We start from the raw sequence: 22,704 nt of genomic DNA on the forward strand, positions 1-22,704 counted from the left end.
TTCCTCCATTCCTCAGGCATCTTCTCTCATTTTCCTCATTCTTCTTCTATCCAGCACACTACTGGCAACAGTCAACACATTTCCATTTCCATCTCCATCCTTAATCAAACTCTAAATCAATCAATCAATCAAAGCTCAACTATTAATATTAAAAATGTTTTGCAAATTATTGTAATTCATAATTGGGTTGAATAATGTTAAGTGCAACTTTATATTCTGTAAGGGTGCTTGTTAAATGTGTATAGTTTTAAATTCATAACATTGCTATTTCTGTTTTTTTTTTTTTTTTTTTATACTGGTCAGTTTGCAAGATTGAGTTGAAATGGACACCTGCCTGGCCAGTCCAAGTCTTGAGCAACTAGTGATGGCCGACTTTAATTGATGTCATTTTTCTACATGGGATTATGAAAAGAAAGTGGTTGTAAACATGTATCCCTAAAAGATATTTTTCAAAGTCTACTACACCTTGTCAAAGTCCTCCTGTGTGGCTCTCATCTCTTTCCAGGTCTTGTTGAGCAGCTGGATGCACACGCAGAAGAGCTCCTCCAGCAGTCGGTCCTGACTGAAGAAGACGGGGTGGTAGTCTGACCCCGTCTCTGAGGCTGCGAGAGCAACAACAACAACAACAAAAAAACGGTCGACGATCAGTCACTGTCCACATTTCCTCAGGTGGGAAAAGTGATGGCAGACTCACGGGCTTCTCCTATGCGAAGGATTTCACACAAGACGAGCGTGAGCCGGATGCTGCTCCGAGCGAAAGGACACTCGTGCTTGTCCTCCCTGCTGCTGTTCTCCAGGACAAACTGACACGGGGAAATATGAGTGACACACCAATCGTCATGTAGATTCAAAAAAGCAATTTGAGACGGGAAGCCGAGCGGCAATGTTGCCCATTTGGCAGACTGAATCCCGGGTGCGCCCGCTTAATAGATCGGCCTTCCTATCCGTTTGCGTGAGCACGCCTTTGTGCTCGTGCAAACCTTTTGCGAATTGAGAAGAACGTGGAAATGATCGTCAAGAATGTCTTGTGCAAGATTCAACATAAAGGCTTCAGGGGTTCTAGTCCAAGCCTGTGGGATTCTTTGATTGACGTGTCGATATTTTCTTTTACAACACAAGATATGCGATCGGGAACAAAATCATGCTCACCCTGCTGTAAGCGTCAGGGTTGCGTGCAGCAAAATAAAACATGGTGTCCAAAGCTAAAAGACCCGGAGGCGTTCGCACCAAGTCCTGACCGGGGTTACTATTGTTCTGGAGATGGAGAACATGCAAAATATCAGAATGACGACAAGAGGACCATTTCCACATTTCACGGCTGACTCTTACAGAGAAACCCAACTTCTTGAACTCTTTGGCGCAGAGAGAACGTCGTCTTTCGTGACTCAGGCTGTTCTCGCTCTCCGTCTCGAAGGCCGCCTGCCGCAGACTGTGAAGGACGTCTCTCTGCTCCTAAGTAACAAATCACACGCCGTACGTTTACTGCATGCACCCACTTTGAATGGTCTTCTATGGAGTCTCAGTCAAACAGAGCAACGCTTGCAATTTCAAACATGGCGAGAAAACAACCGATTTGATGCATAGTCGCCTTAAACAATCGCAATCTCATCACTATGGAATCCCAACACATGACACAATGTCTCCATCATTTAAAAAAATACATTTTTTATGAGCTAGAAACAATCACCGGTCTAAGTGTAAATGGACGGTTAAATCTAAAAGTATCTGGACATTGACACAAAGATACATTTATTTATGTATCTTTGTGTCAAATATACATTTATAACAACAAATGTGTTTCAGCAATCGGGCATCTAAAAATGAATGTTCTCTGCATAAAACGGCTTCAAATCCTGTGCTACAAATTTGTGTGATAATCAATGACGGCAAGCTCCACTTGAGTCCTATTCCTTGTGGTGGCGTATAGAATTGAAATGTAAAATAGATTCATTGTCCATACGATGCATGGCGCCCATGGGACTCACCTGGCTGTAACAGTCCAGGGGTGTCCTCATCCGGGGCTCCAAATGATTCAACGTGACCGATTGCAGGACATAGAGGTAGTGGGCCATCTCATCCTGGACTGAACCTGAACTGTGGATGATATTCTGGAACAACGAGTCGTTTTCGCCATTAGCAGACTTTATCATAACAGTAATACAAGAATTTGGAAGGGATCTGATTACATGTCCTGTATACACAATACAGTAAGGTCATATGAGGGCTTATTAGGGCCACCCTAAGAAAACGATACTGTATATAAACCAGGAGAATAAATGGTAATCTTATGGGTTATACGTATATGTGAGGGGGGGGGAGATAAGTATATTTCAATAAAAAAAAAAGAAAAGAAAAAAATCAGTTTACAAATAACGTTATTTCGATTTATTTATTTTTACGTCAAATTTTGTAGTAGTACGGGAGTAAAGTCAAGTTCAATTTTTGACAAAAGAGGTCGCAAGAGGTTCAACGGCTGCGCACCGTTCGGAACCTCAAAACGTCGTATGTCGGGACTGCCGTGACTGAGGACCAATGACCCCTGGGTTAGTTTATGAAATATTCACATCGAGATCGATTTATCAGGATTGGATTTTAGAACGATTGTGAAAATGCTTGCTTGTTCTGGAAAAACAGTCTGCTACTGAAAAAAAAAAAGCACACAATTTGGGAAATTCTACCAAAATCACATGATGACTTTATTAACGAGGAATAATATCGTTTGAATATTGTTTTTCATTTTCAATGTGGCAGTGATATCCGCAAGTACGTGTGGACAGTCATGTGACCAAACTCGGACAAACAGGTTAGCTGACTTTCTGTGTAACTTAACTCGGTTTGATGACAAGCTAGTTTGAACGGGAACTTGACTTGAAAATGTAGTTTTCTTTACGGACAAAAGTGAAATACACGTGGATCATTTATTTATACAAACACCATGTACTGCATATAAACACCAACGAGTCCTAAACATTGGATAGTGTCCTATTTGGTCGCTCTTGAAGACATCTCGTGTCGAACAAAAACATTTGTCGATGTTTAAAGTTCGACAGGAGCTTCGTCTCGTAAGGCGCCGACCTTCACCGGAGCGCCGCGACCCGTTTTGCCAAATGCAAAGTCGGTTGCGCGGAATTCCCCAATCTTTACCTTGTAAATGTACTGACGGAGATTCTTCTTATTCAGGTACGCGAACATTTCCTGGAGAGAAAAAAAAGAAAAGAACAAAAGGGGAAAACCTTTTCCATTGTTGTAAAAACTGGTTTTTAACACGCCGTGCCGATGGCAAGATAGTTGTCAAAAACGTGTTGAACAAATTGAAACAATGACCTCTGGTGATGAAATCATCCCTTTGCTGGGATAAGGAGGGCGGATTGTGTGTGTAACAAAGCGAGTGGGCGAGAATAGGAGGCAGGCAGTTGAACGAGCAAACTGTTACCGCACAACGACAGAGAAGCAGAGGCAGTGGAAGACGTCGCGTCGGAATAAGATCTGCCGCCTGCCTGCTCAACGCAGTGCCGATCGGCTCGATTGTCACTCTGGGCGGCCAAATAGCCGTTCTTACTGGTCAAAGTTCCACACATCGCTTTCAAACTTTAAGAGACCAAGAACCGAAGCGGCACCTTTCTGTCCGCGTCCCCGGCTGTCTGCAACAGAGCCATAAGCAGAGCCATCGCTTTGGTTTGGATCTGCTGATTAGTCCTGATAGGAGAAACACCCAAAGTGACATCAGTAAAACGGAACGGTGGCTCCATGAAAAGAATGACTGGCTCCGCATGCAGGGACATCAATGTGGAGTGAAAGAGTCAGTCAGTCAGTCAATGGTTACTCACATCTGGAGGTGAGCGATGAGCCTCTCCATGGTCACCACTTGCTTGACCTGCATGAAAAGGCTGTGACCGCTGAGGACCATGCTCTCCAGGATGTCTAAGCACACCTGCTGGATCGACGCATCAGCCGCCTCGGCGTTGACGAAACGGGCTATCTGAACGCCGAGAGAACACGACAAAGATAAGCGAGTTGAAACGACAAACGGGACTGAATGGAACGCATCGAGCGGGCAAATTACGGCACCTTCTCGATGAAGACCGATGAGAGGTTTTCCCAGGACACTATGCCGTGATCCATCAGCTCCATGAAGGCTGTCAGTGTGTGGGTCATGATCAGAGCGCTCCTGAATCATGCATACAAGGCAAGGAACATGCATGAACAAAACCAGACACACCTGCGGACGAAATGGACTAACATCTCGATGACAATGCTTCATCGGTTTTGGACAAGGAAGCACGGCGAGCCTGGCGGTTAGCACGCCTGCCTCACAGTTTCGAAGTCGGGCTTTGAAGCTCGGCTGCGGCCTTCCTGTGTGGATTTTGCGTGTTCGCCCCGTGCTTGCGTGGATTCTATCCAAAACATATATGTTGGTTAACAATTGAAGACTCTAAATTGCCCATAGTTATGAACGGTTGTTTGTCTGCATGTTGCCCTGAGTGGCTGGTGACCAATTCAGACTGTAAACGGCCTCTTGGCAAAGTCAGCCGGGATAGACTACGACAGGTCACTTGCGCAACAAAAAGGACCAATGGATGGAATTTCGGACAATTCTATGCATCCGACTTCTTCCGTTTCCATGCTAGATGATTTTGGTGTGGAAGAACTCGACTGCATCCAACAGCTCCGGTGAGAATTAGAACAGATATTGTGACAGGCATGCTAACCCCATATCAAATATATCATATTCACATTAAGCATTTTCACTGTCAGATGAACGGTACTCTAGTTCAGTTGAGGAAAATGAGCAGAGGGAACTAACTCGCTTGAGTCTTCCACTATCTTGACCAGTAAGAGGTGTCCATCTCGGCTGATGAACTCCTGCGCGAACGTCACGTCCGTGGAAACGGTGGCAAGTTGCTTCAACGAATCGCAGCGCACTCCCAGGTCCATGCTTTGGATGCCCTTGAACAAGTCCTCCGCACAGCGCCCCTACATCACCCCGGGATCCCCAAAAAAACTCACTGGATGATCATTTCCTCACAAAACACTGTACAATTTTCTACCTTTGTTGACATTTCCGACAGTTACACGCTTGCATCCGCAACGTGCGGACTAGTAATCGAGCGGTCGCAGACGGTGACCTAAAGAATGTGTGAAGTGAAAGGGGAGCGGGACCGGGAGACTGGCGGCTGCAGACTCACCGGTGCCTTGGTTAGACGCAGAATGCAGCCGTTCTTAATGTCCAGACGGTTCTAAAAAAAAAAAAAAAAAAAAAAAAACACACACACACACACAAAGAAAAATGAAACACTAAAGCACACTTGGACTACGAGGTAAGCGACCATAAGTGACTGACTGGCCAATGAATGGAGAGTGTGTCTCTGCACTGGTCTCAATGACTTGACCTTCAACAGAAAAGCCCTCGCACGGTTGCTTCACGCCAGGAATGCTTTCGCTGTGCTGACTCGCCTCAACGAAGAAGCACCAAACCATCGGGCCAAAAATATTTGGAACAAAGACCAGGAACGACACTAGAGAAAGTGCTTGCCGCAAGACTTTGGTTTTTGGAGCGTGGATGGTGATTTATTGTGTCCGTATATCCAGGAGAACTCGGGTCATTACCTCTGTTCTAGTCATCATAAAACACGTTTGACGTTTGAGAGGAATTTATTCCGTGCCACACTTAGCCAAGTACATATTTGCGGAATTGGAACATAGTCACGCCGGAACAAAAGAGCCTCCCTCGGAAGCACAAAACCGTCTCATGTCCGACGAGCGACTCGGTCAATCGTCGGCCAAATTAGATTCGCCATCGACTCACCGATTCAGTGATGTATGTCTGCACTCCGTCGGCATACTGAAGCGCGTAGTTGTCGTGGCCAGGGAGATTCCAGCTTCACGTGCGGAACGTACAGAACTTATGAATAGGATGTAGTCAACGTGACGGCGAGGTACACGACAAGACAGACTTACCCATCACAGACCTCCTTTATAACAGCAGATAGGGGCTTTTTCTGCTCACAGACAAAGAAAATGGCTCGAGTGTCACATACCGTTTACATCACGTATATGTGAACTACCACTACGGTTTACCCTGCTATGAAAATGAAAACATGACATTAGTAGCAGACTTGTGTATTCTGAACAATCGTGCATTTGGTGACTTGCTCCTTGTGTGCATGTAAATACAAGTCAGACTTCTAGCATGTCTGACACTCAGCTAGCCTGCTATTAGCGGTCAGCCCGGCGGTCAAGCAGTCAAAACGTTGTCAGAGTGCGTGGTACGCCCCGTGGCTGCTCTGTTATTAGTGGCGGCGACCATGCGCCGACCGGTAACATATGGCGGGAAAGAGGCAGCTGGGCCCTTGGGATGAGTTTGACTCATCGCGTCGTCGTCACACATCGAAAAGAATGAACGACCCCAATGCAACAAAAACACATCAATGACGATCATCTATATGGACACTGGGAAGGGAGTCGAGATAATCCCCCTCCGTCCCGATCTTACAAACTAACAATGACAGACGGTCGACTCAAATGCGTTACGCCCGTGCCCGTGTACGTCAGAGCCTCGGCATTTGTCTTCATCTGTACGTATTAGCACTCTAATCAACACACGACGAGTTGCACGTTTAACCCGACCGTTGACCGTTTATTATAAATAAAGCATTGCGTAAGGAGAGCGAGTGTGCGTTTCACCTGGTCCAGTCGTATGAGCTGGGGGTAGGCCCCCGGCATCTGGATGGCTATTTTCACGATGTCTTTTTGCTGCGGCATTTTGGCACCTCTGGACTCCAGCACGCGAACTGATGCACACAAAAGAAAGGAAGAACGAAAGACTAAAACAAAGTGCAGTGAGGTGTGAGGTGCGTCTGGAGCATCTTAAGAGAATCTTCGACAATTGAGTTGTATCGCAAGCTTTTACTACTGTGGTATAGAACTGCTTTGAATAGTTTACCACTTTAATGGCACTAAATATAATAATGTCGACCAAAACCGCTCATTAGGCATAACTACGATCGTGAAGAGTACTGAGCATGCAGCATATTCATACCTGTCGTGCATACCAGTGTCAGTTGTCATAATTATTGCCCTGGGCTGTTTAACATATTGCTGCAGAATTAAAGACCTGCTTTGTTCAATTTCACTCTTAACTGAAGTTTCTATTTCACGAGGAAATGGTTCGCCGACACACCGCACCTCGAAAGAAGACGCAACTGTGCTTCGGTGGCAGATCGGTTTGGGCTCAGAATGGCGGAGATGTGTGAATGGGTAGCAAGTAGCGACAGGGCTCAGGACTCTTAATTTACGGTAGCGCTTCGAGATACGGACAAACTGTTACATCCCGATATAGTTAATTTTATACACCGATATATATCACAAGATAGTATTTTTCCTTAAAAATTCTATGAAACGAATGGCAATTCGATCGGTTAATGCATAAAACACACTTTACATAGAAAGCAATAAGTAACAACAGATAAGTACAATAAAACAAAACAAATATCCAGTTGTGAAATGAATACCATTCAAAATAACTGGCAGTGCAAGCAGTTTTAAAAAAAAAAAAAAAAGTCGCAGTATGATACAGTATATATTGTTACACGGCACAGCTCTACTATACAGACCAGCACACTGAGAGAGAGAGAGAGAGAGAGAGAGAGAGAGAGAGAGAGAGAGATCCGTCGGAATTATCGGCTACGTTAAATCCATCAACTGTCCTCAATCGTAACTCTTCATCTTACCAAGACGTTCGGACAATTCTACGCTTAGACAGTTTGATGAAGGCCACCCGTGTGCCCCGGTCCGACCTCGGTGACCCCGGAGGCTCTCGCACAGAAGAACAGAAGCTGTTTCAGGAGGAACTAACTTTGCAAATTCTGCTCGTGTGATGTGTTCTGATACGTATCGGCCAGTGTTCCGAAGACCGTCGTACGGCGAGTAAGCGGCTGCGACATTGCGTCGCTGCATTCTTCGGTCATTAATATGCAACAGCAGACTATAAGCCAATAGGCTTTGGGAATAATCTGCAACCAAAAGACTGCCCCTGGTTACAGCACATCAAGTTCCTTGCTCAACACTGTAATGAACGTTCAGCAAGTTTCTCTTCGAGGAAAAGGCCGTTACTTCGCAGATGACTCACAGAGCTCCTCGCAACTATCGTTTTCGGTATAAAGCGGTAGTCATGTTCCGCTTTTATCATGCATTCATGGTGCACCGCATAAAGGTAACCGGGCTTTCTGCCGTTTGCGCACGCGCCGCGCGGACTTAGTCGCACACTCACGCCGACGATACACACTTCCTCCTCAACCTTCAGAGAGCACAGAAGAAGCTGTTGTTCCCACCGACTCGCCCTCCTACTCCTTTATCCTTCCTTCTCGGCACATAGACGGGCCGATCCAAATTCTTCTACGCGCTCATGAAGTCACGACGACACGGAGGAGTTCAAACTTGCGCCTGCTTGTGTTCAGAGCGATGAATGGACTCCGCCCTGTGCACGCTCTCTGGGATGGTTCACATACCACGACTCCGCTTTGGAAAAGAAAGCTCCCTCTCAGTTTATCGCAGCTCCCGTCAAAACAAACCACACATCGACTCTTTGCCGTCTTCGCTCCGCTCGTCCTGAGGGAACGGCGTAAAAATAGGTTCTCCTTATTTGAATCGAGTGCAGCGTGCTCGTTTTGAATCGCTCACATCGACCGCTTAGCGAAGACAACCCGGAGCGTTGAGAAAGTTAAATGAGCGGCCGCGAGGTCAACTCACTGGAACAAAACGCCCGCCTTAACCCGGAAGAGATTTTGTCAGATTGCTCTGGAGCAATTTAAGAATACGATCAATCGCAAAAAGGGGCAAACCGTACACACGGAGCGTACTGAGAAAGACTCCGGCTTCCTGCGGCCTTGGAACAGGATAAACCGTATCGATAGATAAATTGAAGAAATGGTCCTGCAACGGTAGCGCCTGCCCGCTCGTGCCGTTATTGCAAAGAAAAGGCCCGGGATAAACTTCGGCCGGAGCTTGACCGCAAATCAAAACAAGCGTAGTGAATGTTGTGGCCTGTTTTCTGACTCACCAGATTTGTGGCACTTTTTATTTTGTTATTTTTATTTTAGTCACATTAGCTTGCAGATCAAACAATGTCATGTATGGACAGCATTCGGCATTTGAAACGCCCATTGCGCACCCCAAAAAAAAAAAAAAAAAACATGATAAAAATAGCGACTGTCAAATATTTCGGTGTACTTACTGCAAAGGAGGTTTGTGCACTCGGGAATGACTTTTGTCACTTTTCCCACATGTTGTTTGCATGCTGAAACACTTAAAGTGTTGTAATTTGAAGGGGAATCTTATTGAGGTCAACATGGGATGACACAGGTCCTGTTGCTCATTGCAGCAGCATCGATTGACAAGAAGACCTCGGGACAGCTACTGCACGACCTTCTCTGAGGGCCAGGAAATAGAAACATGACGTGTTCGGCATCAGCCAGTGCGCGTGGCTCAAGTCGTGCACGGCCAGTCGGCTTTGTTAAACACCATGCCACAAGTCATTCTTTGTCGCCCTTTTGTTCGCTGGTGGACAAGCGTCTCAAAACGCCCCCGACCCATCGCCTGCCCCGGCGTGTCGAGGGGAGGGGTCGCCCAGCTGCCCAACAGTTTTCATCTGACAGGCTACCACCGCCCACGCAAAGTCAAACACAATTGGAAGCATGTCTTCATGTGGAGGAAACCGCTCAAACGTTTCAGCAGACTCTCAAAAGTTCCGGAAAAACGGTTGCCGTGTTGTGCTTTCGCGAATGATTTTCCCGACTGCGGCTGAACCCATGTCGCTAACTTTTGCGTCAAGGGGGGGGGGGGGGAATGGAAAGGAAAGGAAAGGAAAGGAAATGATTCCGAGCACAGCTTTGTTCGAAGAAGTGGATGGAAACGAAAGAGAGAGGAAAATGCGTCCTACCTGATTGGAAAACGTTAGTGGAGGGCTTCTCTCCCGCAGGAACCGTTTGCCCTCGCAGCGAGGGACATTCGCAGCGGTCTGTTCTCTGCGCAAAAGACGCAAAGTCAGGCTTTCGGAAGTCACTGCTCAAAGAGAAATACCCCAACTACGTCTAAAACAGCCCCGAACGCACGAGGCGCGTGTGTGTTTTTAATACTTCGTTTATATTAAAGTTCCGGGTTAGTTCAGTGTTCAGGCAAAGATTTTCTTTCAGCAAAGGTGGCTGATGTAGGCACACCCATTCCGGTTGGGACATTTCAACATAAAGCGACATCACAAGTCATTTAAAAATGCGCGTAAAAGAGATGTTTTATTTGCCTTTTTTTTAAAATCCCATGTTTTAACATGGCTAAATTATTTAATTTGCATATATCTACAGTCATACCCTCAAGCACTCTTGTGGCTAAAATAGCGAATGGCAAATTAAATGTTCAATTATTTTGAAAGGAAAGACAGGAACGCCTATGTAAATTCTATTTCTGAATAGATTTTACGCTGCAGTTTTCCTTCTCGGTCGGACGCATACATACATTTGCTCAATGAAATAAACGAGCAGGGATGTCTGGTCACGTTTCAGCTCGGTGTGAAATGTTTTAAATTCCATGATAGTAGGAATGTTGTTTCTATGATACTGAATGGAGGGGCAGGGGGGGGGGGGGGGGGGAATGCACGAGTGGACGTGACCCAGCAGCTCCCTGAGGTGTTCCTGGGAAAATGATTAAACGTCGGCAAGATTCATGCCAGACAACACACCTATAAATCACTTCGCTTTCTTATGTGGAATAAGTACAATAAATAGACGCTGAGTTCGACATGCTCTTATCCTGTGAAATAATATAAAACCTAGACCACATTTCCAGAAATATGTATGTCGTAATAGAGAACATTTTACAAAGTTATTTTAACATGAAGTGGCACAGCAATACAAAAGGAGATCTAAACAAAACAACCCTTTAATATACCTAGCAGACAAAAAAAAAAAAAAGTTATTCTATTTAGCATATGTACAGTGTCTGGGGAAATAAAAATAAAGAAGTTTACAAAACACAGCAACATGTAGAATGACATTTGCGTTCAACAGTAAAAACTGACCTGTCACGTGACACACACAAAAGGTGGGGGAGAAGCAAGGGCAACATTTCAGAAAGACAAAAAAAGACAAACATATATCTACGGTATGCTGACCATAAACCGTGGGCAAAAAATAGATATATATCACTGCCTTTAAAAAAAAACAAAAAAACATCCAGCTGAACAAAATCCATGAACATTACCAGAGACGGTTTCAAAGCAAATCACAACTTGTTTTGAAGAGTGAAGTCGGTTGGTATTCGCCAAATATCTTATTTTACATATAAATAGCAATAAAACTTGCAAGGACAATGAAAATAAAGCATGACAAGTTGAAATGCTTAACTTGAGGTGGGAAGTTTAAAAGGACACACACGCAAAAACATCCCAAATCTCTAAAAACACACTGCACTTTTCAACTATCAAAGGAGGAAAAAAAAAAAAATGTGAAAAGAATAAAAGTTATCAAACGTTAACATTCCACTAATCCCCATATTCATTTTTGGTCCTTTGCACAGGACCTCCTCAGAGAGATCTGGGAAACAGACAGGATTCATTGAGACAATTTCCCAGTGTGGTTATTTATATATATATATAAAATAAAATTAAAAAAAGTTTTTACATATTTGTATAATGATAAAAAAAAAAAAAATCTTTACATTTTTACGTTGAGTCTGATACCTTAATTTAGCAACTATTTCTCTGCCTGTATTACAAATGTAGATTTTTAGACAGACTAGTGTACTGCTAAGGCAAAATATATATTCTTTATGTACACAAAGATAGTGCATATATAACCAGCTGCATTTGGACAGATTCAAGCCATGTGTGGGCCGCTGGTGGGTGATAAAGGTTGCGCTCCGTTAGGTTGCCATGACTCTGAACCTGATTGGAAAATGTTTTCTTTTTTTTTTTTTCCTTCTTTCCTCATATAAAACTTACATAATATGCACACGGGTGTGAAGCCTGGACACATTCATTTGCAAGCTCACAGATCGATGTAACACTTACTACATAAAAGCAACAATCCAAAAATAAGACTTTTTCAGTTTTGTTTTAATTCATGGAAAAGCTGAAAATAAAATGGTTTTGATCTTGCTGTTTTTTTTTCCCCCCTCCAGTGGCTGAAGGCGGCGCTACTGAGCTCAGGTTGAGATCCCCGTTCAAAGCAAGTCTTTCAACGCGTACTGTTTCACGCTCACCTTCACAGTCAGTGAATGGGGGGGAGGGGGGGTTAGGGGCGCCTAAGCTGAGAGGGGTTCACCCACTGTGATGGTCATCTTTGGGTCAGAGGTTTAAAATGGGGACATCGAAGAGGTCACACAGGCCTTCTGTCTCATCCAGGTTGTATATGTAGTCATGGTCACTAGGTGGGGGCGACAGACGCAGGAGAGGCGAAAACACTAAAGGCACAACAGGAAGACAAATGTATTAAGGTCAAGCCACGGAAGTAAATGATACAATTTGACTTTAGCGGGGTAACACATTCTGATGATCGGGCCAAATTTCCCCACAAACAGAGGAGCAACAAGTGATGAGTATTAGCGGTAGCCGTATAACGCGACTCCCAAGTCATTCATCTCACACAAAAAATGACAAGACGTTAGACTGGATTCTTCTACTACATCGCTTTCTTCTTCTTTTGTATTTTCCAGCAGTCTGGTCGTCGATCCTTAATTGTAGTTTGATTTATCTGGTTATAATACACAGCAGTTTCCTATTACCTTTTTTTACACTTGAGTGTAAAGAATGTAAAAAGGTTTCTTTCAAAATTGCCTGAACAGTTAATAAAGGTTATTATTATTATTATTATTTCCTAATCCTATGAGATAAAAATATTCCAAAACCAAACAAGTCCGAGGGCAACCAGTGTCCCACAACACATAATGTTTGATTTGAGTTTTTTTATTCACGAGTTTCACCTTCTGACGACATCAGGTCCTCCAACAAATCTCCACTCATGATCTCTGAAAAATAAAGAAAGGATACTGTATGTAAGAGCATTTTAAAAAAAAATAACGGTTCACTTCACATCTCGACAATTAGTAAGTAATTTAATTGACCTTTTGTTGGATCAAACATGTCCGAAAGCTCTTTAGGAAAGTCCAGCACTGTAGAAATCAACAGAAATATAGCAACAATTTTGTCACTACAAAGCACAACTAAAAGCTTTCCTCCATTAGTGGAGCAATACAAAGGAATCGAATCGAACATTATGAATGCCAGGGTTTGTATTACTGATTTCAACGGCGAATGAGGCTTATAAATTGTATAAATTCACTGAAAACTTAAATCTCAGAGATTTAAACAAAATAAAAAGGTACAGTAAGCTGGTTGCATGTGTGTAGGCATGTCACGATAATCTTTTTAAGACGACCGCCCCCAGAAATAAATAAATCAATAAATCACAAACATTTTTTTTAATGCCTCTGAAATCATAAAAAAAATCATTATTTAAATGTTCCCGCTTTTAAATCAGTGCTGCTGTTGTTATTGGTTTTCTCTCTCGTTTCCATCCATCCATTTTCCGTAGCGCTTATCCTCACTAGGTTTGCAGATGCGCTGGAGCCTATCCCAGGTATCTCCGGGCGAGAGGCGGGTTCCACCCTGGAATGGTCATCGGCCAATCGCAGGGCACATATAAACAAACAACCATTCGCACTCACAATCACACAGACGGGGAATTTGGAGTCTTCAATGAACCTACCGTGCAGGTTTTTGGGATGTGGGAGGAAACCAGAGGACCCCGAGAAAACCCACACAGGCACGGGGAGAACATGCACACTCCACATAGGCGAGGCCGGATTTGAACCGCGGGTCCTCAGAACTCCGAGGCAGAGGTGCTAACGCCCGAAGTTAGCCGGGATATCCCTTGTGAGGATAAAGCGGTACAGAAAATGGATGGATGGATGATTTGGATGCATGCTTGGGGTCATTGTCGTTACAAAAGGGGCATTTCCTTTTCATTCAGCTTCATGTGAATGTTTTGGGACAAAATTAACTGCTAGTTTAAAGTGATTCTATATACCAGCAACTTCCAGCTGAAGAAAAATGATGCTGCAACCAGCATGTATGATATGTATCCACCCATTAGATTTGTTTCTTTTTTTTTTTTTTAAACTGACTAGTCATGTTACAAGTCATTAACTTGTTGTATTCCAGTGGAGCACCGTAACGCTGCCGAATAACATGACCAGATAGGCGTGCTCACGTTCGGACGGGTCAGACTTCATTGGTTCAAAAACCGCCGACGCAGAAGACGACACAGATCCATCCAAGGAGGCGGAGGATTGAAGTTGCTGAGTAACGGCAGCGGGAGTATCTGCGGTCGGACCGAGTGGCGTGGTGCTGCTCACTTCTGAAACATAACCACTCACGTAAGATGCCGTGTGGCAAATAACCCGACAATAGCGGCTCTGTGTACCACTCGTTATATTCCACTCCATTATACCATTCATTAAAACATAAGGAGAAATGCATGGTCGCAGATGTATAATATATAATATATAAACATTAAGAAAATATGCGATTATATTTCACAAGACTCAGTCAGGACTTATTGAGCTAATCCGGGATCTTGGGTATCGTATTTCGTGCCATATCATGTGTATAGATGTGTTGGTATGACAATTACATTCCTTGAATCTCAACTCAACTTTATTCCCAAAGAACTTTGAAGACAACCGCAGCTGCACACAAAGTGCTGTTCATGATGTTTTTTGCTTAAACTGTGAGATGTCTTTTATATGACAATGAAAAAAACAATAGAAATATATAAATCTGACACGACAGCTTGATGATGTAATCCAAATGATAAAATAAATATGACAAATCAGGGACTTTCTTGCCCACCTGTAACTGAGGTTGGCTGGCTGGTGGCTGATGTTGTGGAAGAAGCAGTTTTGAAAGGCTCTGGAGCCGCTTTAGTAGCCTAGGGGGAACAATTGAGAAGTGTGAAAAAGGAAGTCAAGTCAAGGCATATGATTTGCATTAGATTGAATTGACAAGCGAGAGGTTTTTTTTCGTCCGCAGTTCATCAACCCAAACAAAAAAGAGCTAACAGCAAATCTGACATCTGGACCTGGGAGGAGGGCGACGGTGCTGGGAGGCTCTGAAGTACGTCATCTGGAGGAGGGACAGGCAAAACAACTGGAGCGGCACTGGATGGGTCCTTATTGACCAGTAAAACTTCAATGGGGCCAGAAGAACTTTTCAAACGGATCTGGTATTTCCTTTGTCCATTCATAACCTGCATTTGCACACACATGGCCACAGAACATACAGATGAGCCGAAGGTGGATTTAGGGAAACGTGATGCGCACCGTACTTACAGATTCTGGCCTGGGCACCTCTAGCTGAGTGCCAATGGGGGCACGTATCGCTAGGAGGGTGTCGCCTGTGGAAGGACACTTGATGAGCGATGGAACGTTTGAAATCATCAGGTTGAGTGACAGAACGGAATTAATGAGAGTTTAACAAAAGACTACCTTTGAAAGCTCCACAGAGGTCCTCGTGTTTCACATAGGCCATAGTATAAACATGTTAAGGGTCAATTAGTCAGAAACAAACATTTTTTTGTATTCAGAAATTCTCAAGAAAGCCATGTTTCTACCGAGCACTATGGTTCAGGATCCATTTCATACTTATTTCCATTGTTTAAAGTGAAGACACAAAATAAATAACTGCTGTACTTTAACCATTTTGAGCATTCTTCCATTGGGGTATGGAGAGAGAGAGAGAGAGAGGGGGAGGGAGGGAGGGAGAGGGAGAGAGAGAGAGAGAGAGAGAGAGAGAGAGAGAGAGAGAGAGAGAGAGAGAGAGAGAGAGGGAGAGAGAGAGAGAGAGGATATACACTCGAGTATGTTGGTGTACAGTGCCGTGAAAAAGCATTGGCCCCCTTCTCAAATTCTTATATTTTTTGCATCGTTTCCTCACTTAGTGAAAGCTTTAAAACAAAACAAAAAAACGGTTTTAAATGGTGATTTCATTTATTAAGGAAATCAAACTATTCAAAGTTACTTGGCCCTATGTGAAAAAGTAATTACCCCTCTTGTGAAATCATCATAATCATAAAATATGGCTAATCACAATTTTTGGTTAATTTTCACTGGTCACACCCGAGCCTGTTACCGCCAGACCTGTTCAACCAAGGAGTCCCTTACACAGAATCTGTCCCGACAAACTCAAGTCGAACAAAAGATCTATATAAAAAAAAAAAAAAAAAAAATTAAAAAAAAGCTGCAAAAAAAAACGACACGATCCAAATAAATTCCAGAACAGTCGAGAAATAAAGTAATTGACATCCATCAGCCTGGAAAGGCTGACAGAAGCCATTTCTGAAGCTTTAGGATTCCAGCGAACCATAGGAAGAGCCATTATTCTCACATGGAGAAAACACGGAACAGTCGTTAACCTTCCCAGGAGTGCCCGGCCAATAAAAATGACCCTGAGACCACAGCGACGACTGATCCAGGAGGTCACAAAGGAACCCAGGATAACATCTAAAGAACTGCGGGAGTGTGTGCAAGTTGAAACAGCATTTTTCCAGATAAATAAGAGACTAAAAAGGATATGGACTGTTGTTGGAGTCATCTGTGACATTCTTGATGCTCTGCTGTACCCAGACTCTCTGCTGGTCCAGCTCACGTTCCCTGACGGCGAGATCATCAAGTTCTGCCTTCAGGTCAATCAGCTTGTCTGCGATCTCCCTCGTATTACAGCCTGGACCTACACCCCTGAAACACAGACATACCGTCAAAAACAGACAAGCACAGTTAGTTTTAACTTGTTGCCACTCACCCATAAAGACATTGGCTTTCTGAGAAATCATTTAGATTCACCCGAAACCATTCTTTTGAGGCTAATCGAATACCTTCGGTCTTCTAGCTTCAATTTCCTTTCATTTACCATCAATGCCCCGCTTCGTATTTGTTGTTGTTCCTATATTATTAAGGCAAGTGCGTACGTGTATGTGTGAATATTGTCGCTACGATGAATGGGCTGTTCAATGAACCATCTAACCTACCTCCCTTTCTACTTGCCTGAACACAAATAGCTGTGTCTCGTGAGTGCCTGCCCACCCGTCAAGTGTGAAATTAAGAAACAAACAACTATTTTGACATCTGCCTATTTCTAAAAAGGTGTCTTGAGTGGTTTTATTGAGTTGTAACAACATCATTTGGTTCATTTACATAAGCGTGTCAGTGTATTTTAGCGGTTTGTTGATTAAATGCTGCTTCCACGAGGAATTACGCAATCGGATCCGTAGGAGCGCTCGCTTTATGGTGATTGGCAGGATCTGGTTAAATTAGCCATCGGTGGCTTCACCTACACTCGAAAGCAGATGTTTGCGCACAATATATAAAAAGAACACGTGATTTTCTTCCCCCTCGCTGTCTACATGAAATCTTACTGAATTTATCCTGTTTTAGGTCAATTAGGATGACTACAATTATTTCTATTTCAAATGCCAGAATAATGGGAACAATTTTACATGAGTTTCTTCAAAGTCAGAAGTTTACATACATTTCATGAGTATTTGATAGCATTAACTTTAAACTGTATGACATGGCTCCCATGTTTTGATATCCTTCAACAAGCTTCTCCCAATAGCCGGCAGGAACACTGGCCCGTTCCTCCTGACAGAGCCAAGTTTGGAGGCTGCCTCGCACGCACGCACGCACGCACGCACGCACGCGCCTTCTCAGGTCTGCCCATAAATTTGCAATCGAGATCAAGGCTTTGCGATGGCCACTCTAAAACATTGACTTTGCTATCCTGAAGCCACTAGGCAGCCAGTTTAGCACGACGCCACGGGTCATTGTCAATTTGGAAGACCCACCCACGCTTTAACTTCCTGCCTGATGTCTTGCGATATCAATATTATATAGATGAGATTATAGATGGATATCAATATTTCCACATGATGCCATTTTTTTGTGAAGTGCACCAGTCTCTCCTGCAACAAAACCAACCCACAACATGATGACGCCACCCCCGTATTTCAAATTTGGGATGGTGTTCTCAGGCTTGCAAGCTTACGTCTTTTTCCTCCAAACGTAACAATGCTCATTATGGCCAAACCGTTCAGTTTTTGTTTCGGCAGACCGCAGGATATGTCTCAATCAATACTTTTTTTTGGTCCCTCTGTGCATTTGCAAACTGTAATCTGGCTTGTTTATGTTTCTCTTGGAGTAATGGTTTCTTCCTGATCCTGGCAGAGTAAGTACTCATTTCACTGTGGATAATAGCACTCTTACCAGCTTTGGCCAGCGTCTTCACAAAGGTCTTTTGCTTTTGTTCTTGGGTTGACATGCACATTTTGAGCCAAAGCACGTTCATCTCTGGGACACAGAACCTGTCTCCTCCCTGGGCAGTATGATGGCTGGACATTCCCATGGTCTTTATGCTTGCATTTAATTATTTGAATATATGAACATGGCACCTTCAGGCATCCGGAAATTGCACCCAAGGATGAAGCAGACTTGTGAAAGTCCACAATTTTCTTCCAGATATCTCGGCTGATTTAGTTTGACTTTACCATGATGTTACACAAAGACGAAGCTGCATGACAACAGCTTTGTCATGCAGCTCTTAAATTGTACCTGCCCAAACTCGGACATTTCAGCCCACTTCTAACTTGAGAAAACGCCTTGCGGTAAGTTGCAGATGTTTCTGTCGTTGTTTTGACAGTGGATATAGCAACATCAGACCTGTCCTACGGTGTCGCACACACAATCGCCAAGTCTGGTCAGCCAACAGCTTCTTCATGAAGTCATTTAAGTGAATAAAGCAAATCATGTTTCTGTCGCGCCCAATGCATGTGTTGTTGTTTTTAGGGCAGTTAAAAATTGAAATGGTGGCAGGTGTGTGTCGACTCCCATGTATTATTTTTTTATTAGTAGTATTATTTGATGTTCGTGCTCTGATTTAAAAATAAATAAATAAAAAATCAGAAGCTACTCACAAGTTACTCTTTACTTGAGTAGTTTCTTTCATTGAGTACTTTCTTACAGTTGCTCAAGTAAATATTTGGATGACTACTTTTTACTGGATTACTATTATTCTAAAGTAACAGTACTCTTACTTGAGTACAATATTTGGCTACTCTTCCCACCTCTGATTATCCATCCATCCATTTTCTGAGCCGCTTATCCTCACCAGGGTCGCGGGCCATGCCGGAGCCTATCCCGGCTGTCATCGGGCAGGAGGCGGGGTACGCCCTGAACTGGTCGCCAGCCAATCGCAGGGCACATACAAACAGACAACCATTCGCACTCACAGTCGTGCCTACGGGCAATTTAGAGTCTCCAATTTATGCATGTTTTTTGGGATGTGGGAGGAAACCGGAGAGCCCGGAGAAAACCCACGCAGGCACGGGGAGAACGTGCAAACTCCACACAGGCGGGGCCGGGGATTGAACCCGGGTCCTCAGAGCTGTGAGGCTGACGCTCTAACCGGTCGGCCACCGTGCCGCCACCTCTGATTATAATAGTAATATTACTGTGTGTAAACAAAAAATGCCTTAAAAATCTTTCATTATTCTGGCATTCAGCAAACAGAAATAATTTCGGTTGTCCTAATTGACCTAACCCAAGGTTTAGTCTGAGTTCATGTCAGTAAGTGATAGATCCCTTTTTTTAAACGGTACAAAATGTGTATAATGTCTACTTTAACACATGTACTGAAAGAGACAAAGGTAGTCCAAATGATGGGCAATGAACAAAATAACCAAATATACACGACACAGTCACATTAAAGCTGACATTTCAATTTCAAGTCATTTAACTTGACTTGCATGACCTCTTGCAAATATGAATCGATAGGGACTTCAAACAATGCAACGATATGTACTGCATCTGTGGCAAAAATGAAGAGCAATTGAAAGCCCTACTACTGTTTGTACTTCACGAAGCCGTTTTATTTCCAGTTAAGGGTGAGTTGCTTTTGTACATTACTTTCTCATTGTCGGAGGTTTGGAAACAGGGGGCACAAGCGGAATGTCACATCTGACACCTAAGCGCTAACAATATAATATAGTATACACAAGCATGGGTCACCAATGTCCACTGGGCGTTTTCCCCCACAAGTGTCATCGAAAACAACAAACCTTGCATGGCATAACTAATGACTGAGTGCACTTACTTCCATTGAATGCTGTTCTTGGACTTTTTCTCAATGAGTCCAATCCCCTCCAACACATTAGTGATGTCGTATATCCGCCGCTTCTGCCGCACTGCCAATGTGTCTGCTGCCTGTTTCACCCAAAACACGCGCGCGCACACACACACAAAGAAGAAAAACTGCATTCACAAATGCTGTCAATTCATTCATTCATAGTAAAGAGCTGGCGCAGAGACTGGTGGTGTTGTTGACTGTATCTCACAACATTCAGTGACTTGAAACCAACGCGGAGAAGCGCTCTTGTTCAACTTCCTTCCGAGCCGAAGTGTTGTGCCAAGTCGGGTGCCAACTAAAACCGCGATAACTAAAGTGTACACGTCTGTGTGCTGATAAGTTGAAGCTTTGCCTGTTAAGCTGCAGGTGCATCCTCATACGGCACTGGCAGGATAACATCCCGCGTGGTTTGACCTAAGAACTACGGGAAGTGAATCGTGTCTTGTTGTAACCGATTAAGCGTAGAAAAGGCCTAACAGGAGGAAGATTCTAAAAAGAATCATTGCAGCGGCGATCAAGATCAATGCGGAGGAACATTACTTTAGTTATGTTAAAACCCTAACTCAGCTCAGCAATTCGGGTTGAAAAGGTTCTTCATGGACGGATGGAAGATGACAGTAAGAGTAAACACATTTTTTGGGACGATTATATTATACCCCCCCCCCCCCCCCCCCAAAAAAAAAAAGCACTTGGATCTGAATGTCGTTCAACGAATCGATCATGCGACACTGTCCATGTGCAAAGATGCACTTGGTCAGGAAAGAGCGACAAAAGCTGACCCACTTAGTGCACTTGGAAATCTGCAGGGGGCAGCCTGGGAAAGTGGATGAGGCACAGCTCCCAAACTTCCAATCGGGCCGTTTCAAGTCAAACGTGAGCACACGGTGACATCGGTGTTTGCGCTCAGGAGCAAGCGGAATGTTGACGCTACGATGTAGCTATCGCGCATTCAAATCAAGGCTGTCAGAAAGCTAGGCTATGCTAACAGGCAGGCTAGCAAAAAAGAAAAAAGAAAAAGCTGCATGGACCCTAGCGACAGCAGGCAGGCAGGCAGGCAGGCAGCTCCAGATGACATGTGCTAGCTAACAACAAAGACTGGGTGGCATGCTCACAGCTTTCAAATCGAGGACTCCGTCCTTGGCCTCCTGCAGCAAAGTTACAAACTTAGCGGTGAGGAGTCCCAAGCTTTTCTCATGTCTGCTCGGCGTCTGCGGCTGCAGCGGGTCCCCCACGGCTCCCAGTTCGCCCCTGTTACTGGCCGACTCGAGCTCCATCATCTCTCGGGACCAGCGCCGTCGACCCACTGCCTCCCCGACCAAAACCTAGGAAGCGAGCCCAGGAACGCGCGCTCCTCCGTCCTAGTCAAACAAACAGAAGAACGGTGACGTCCGCGGCATAAGAGCGTTGCGACGTTCTTTCCTGGGCGGCCTTTCTTCAAACTATTTCGCCAAATCGAGGACGACGATTCATTGAACGAGCTTTCAGTTGGGAGAGCCGTTGGCCACGCGCGGTACCACCAGCGGAGAGAGAGTCTATCAGTGTGGAGTGATGTCAAACGCGTATAACACTGCGCAATCGTGGAAACAGATGCGAATTTTCAAATGGAAATTCATGGGCGTGCGTGTGAGCATCACCATCAATATTTGTAGTTTGGGGTGTTTCATTTCTATCAATGAAACATCGATTGAACAGGGACATTTCTAGTGGCATTTGTCGATATTCCCTTACGGGACAAAACTTGAAAACGTCTCTGCGCAAGCGCGAAGTCATGAAACTTGCAGAATGGAACTCGCCATTCAGTCATTAACTCTGGGCTTTTTCTTGTTTTAAATATTTCTATTCATTTTCCTCTTTCCGCTTTTTTCATAGAAAAAGCGTTATATAAATCTGATTCATCATAATCATTTTATTATTGTTAATATACATGTAAAGCAGGTGTCCAAAATATGGCCCGGGAGCCATTTGTGGCCCACCGTCCATTTTTTAGCAGGCCTCGGCTTATACTAAAAATAGCGTTTGACGCACGGTCACCTCTCACGTGCAAATGACGAGAATTGGACATTTCTGCTCTGCATGTGTCAAGATCGAATTGGTGAAACATATCACACTTATGAGGCGGCACAGTGAAAGACACATCACAGTTGTGAGGACCCGGGTTCAAATCCAGCCTCGCCTGTGTGGAGTTTGCAATGTTCTCCCCGTGCCTGCTTGAGTTTTCTCCAGGCACCTCCCCAAAACATGCGTGGTAGGTTCATTGAAGACTCTAAATTGCCCGTAGGTGTGAATGTGACAGCGAACGGTTGTTTGTTTCTATGTGCCCTGCGATGGGCTGGCGACCAGTTCAGGGCGTCACCCCGCCTCTCGCCCGACGATAGCTGGGATAGGCTCCGGCACGCCCGTGACCCTAGTGAGGAGAAGCGGCTCAGAAAATGGATGGATTTTTTTTTCGACAATTGCTCCTTACTTTACTTCAAAGTCAC

General features: G+C 44.2%; 2 protein-coding genes across 10 annotated transcripts in view; both read right to left on the reverse strand.

Annotated features, from left to right (window-relative positions):
- The window catches only part of elmo3 (engulfment and cell motility 3), a 19,199-nt gene extending 8,982 nt beyond the window's left edge, over nt 1-10,217 (reverse strand). Inside the window, exons 1-15 of one of the 8 annotated variants that reach the window (XM_061676294.1) lie at nt 9,938-10,217; nt 6,685-6,791; nt 5,959-5,999; nt 5,807-5,879; nt 5,187-5,237; nt 4,805-4,974; nt 4,069-4,168; nt 3,828-3,979; nt 3,618-3,696; nt 3,145-3,195; nt 1,986-2,108; nt 1,330-1,452; nt 1,150-1,254; nt 695-803; nt 466-602 (exon numbers count right to left, since the gene is read on the reverse strand). In XM_061676294.1, the coding sequence (XP_061532278.1) occupies nt 466-602; nt 695-803; nt 1,150-1,254; nt 1,330-1,452; nt 1,986-2,108; nt 3,145-3,195; nt 3,618-3,696; nt 3,828-3,979; nt 4,069-4,168; nt 4,805-4,974; nt 5,187-5,237; nt 5,807-5,879; nt 5,959-5,999; nt 6,685-6,762 (1,392 nt within the window). In that variant the 5' untranslated portion in view covers nt 6,763-6,791; nt 9,938-10,217. The other 7 variants (XM_061676298.1, XM_061676296.1, XM_061676295.1 and 4 more) reach the window with 7 other exon arrangements.
- A 1,868-nt stretch (nt 10,218-12,085) lies between these two features.
- Nucleotides 12,086-21,919, reverse strand: e2f4 (E2F transcription factor 4). 2 transcript variants are annotated; one of them, XM_061676305.1, is made up of 11 exons: nt 21,337-21,919; nt 20,192-20,301; nt 16,621-16,782; nt 15,535-15,578; nt 15,379-15,443; nt 15,129-15,296; nt 14,900-14,978; nt 14,259-14,402; nt 13,111-13,158; nt 12,970-13,014; nt 12,086-12,450 (listed from the first exon to the last, which is right to left on the reverse strand). In XM_061676305.1, the coding sequence occupies exons 1-11, from the start codon at nt 21,499-21,501 to the stop codon at nt 12,335-12,337; spliced, it is 1,146 nt and encodes a 381-aa protein (XP_061532289.1). In that variant the 5' UTR covers nt 21,502-21,919; the 3' UTR covers nt 12,086-12,334. The 2 variants fall into 2 exon arrangements, with proteins under 2 accessions (XP_061532289.1, XP_061532288.1); XM_061676304.1 differs by having other exon boundaries at nt 14,259-14,405; nt 21,337-21,917.
- Between the last annotated feature and the right edge of the window lie 785 nt (nt 21,920-22,704).

Source organism: Phycodurus eques, chromosome 5 (assembly GCF_024500275.1).
Source record: "Phycodurus eques isolate BA_2022a chromosome 5, UOR_Pequ_1.1, whole genome shotgun sequence".
In the NCBI taxonomy this organism is placed as follows: Eukaryota; Metazoa; Chordata; class Actinopteri; order Syngnathiformes; family Syngnathidae; genus Phycodurus; species Phycodurus eques.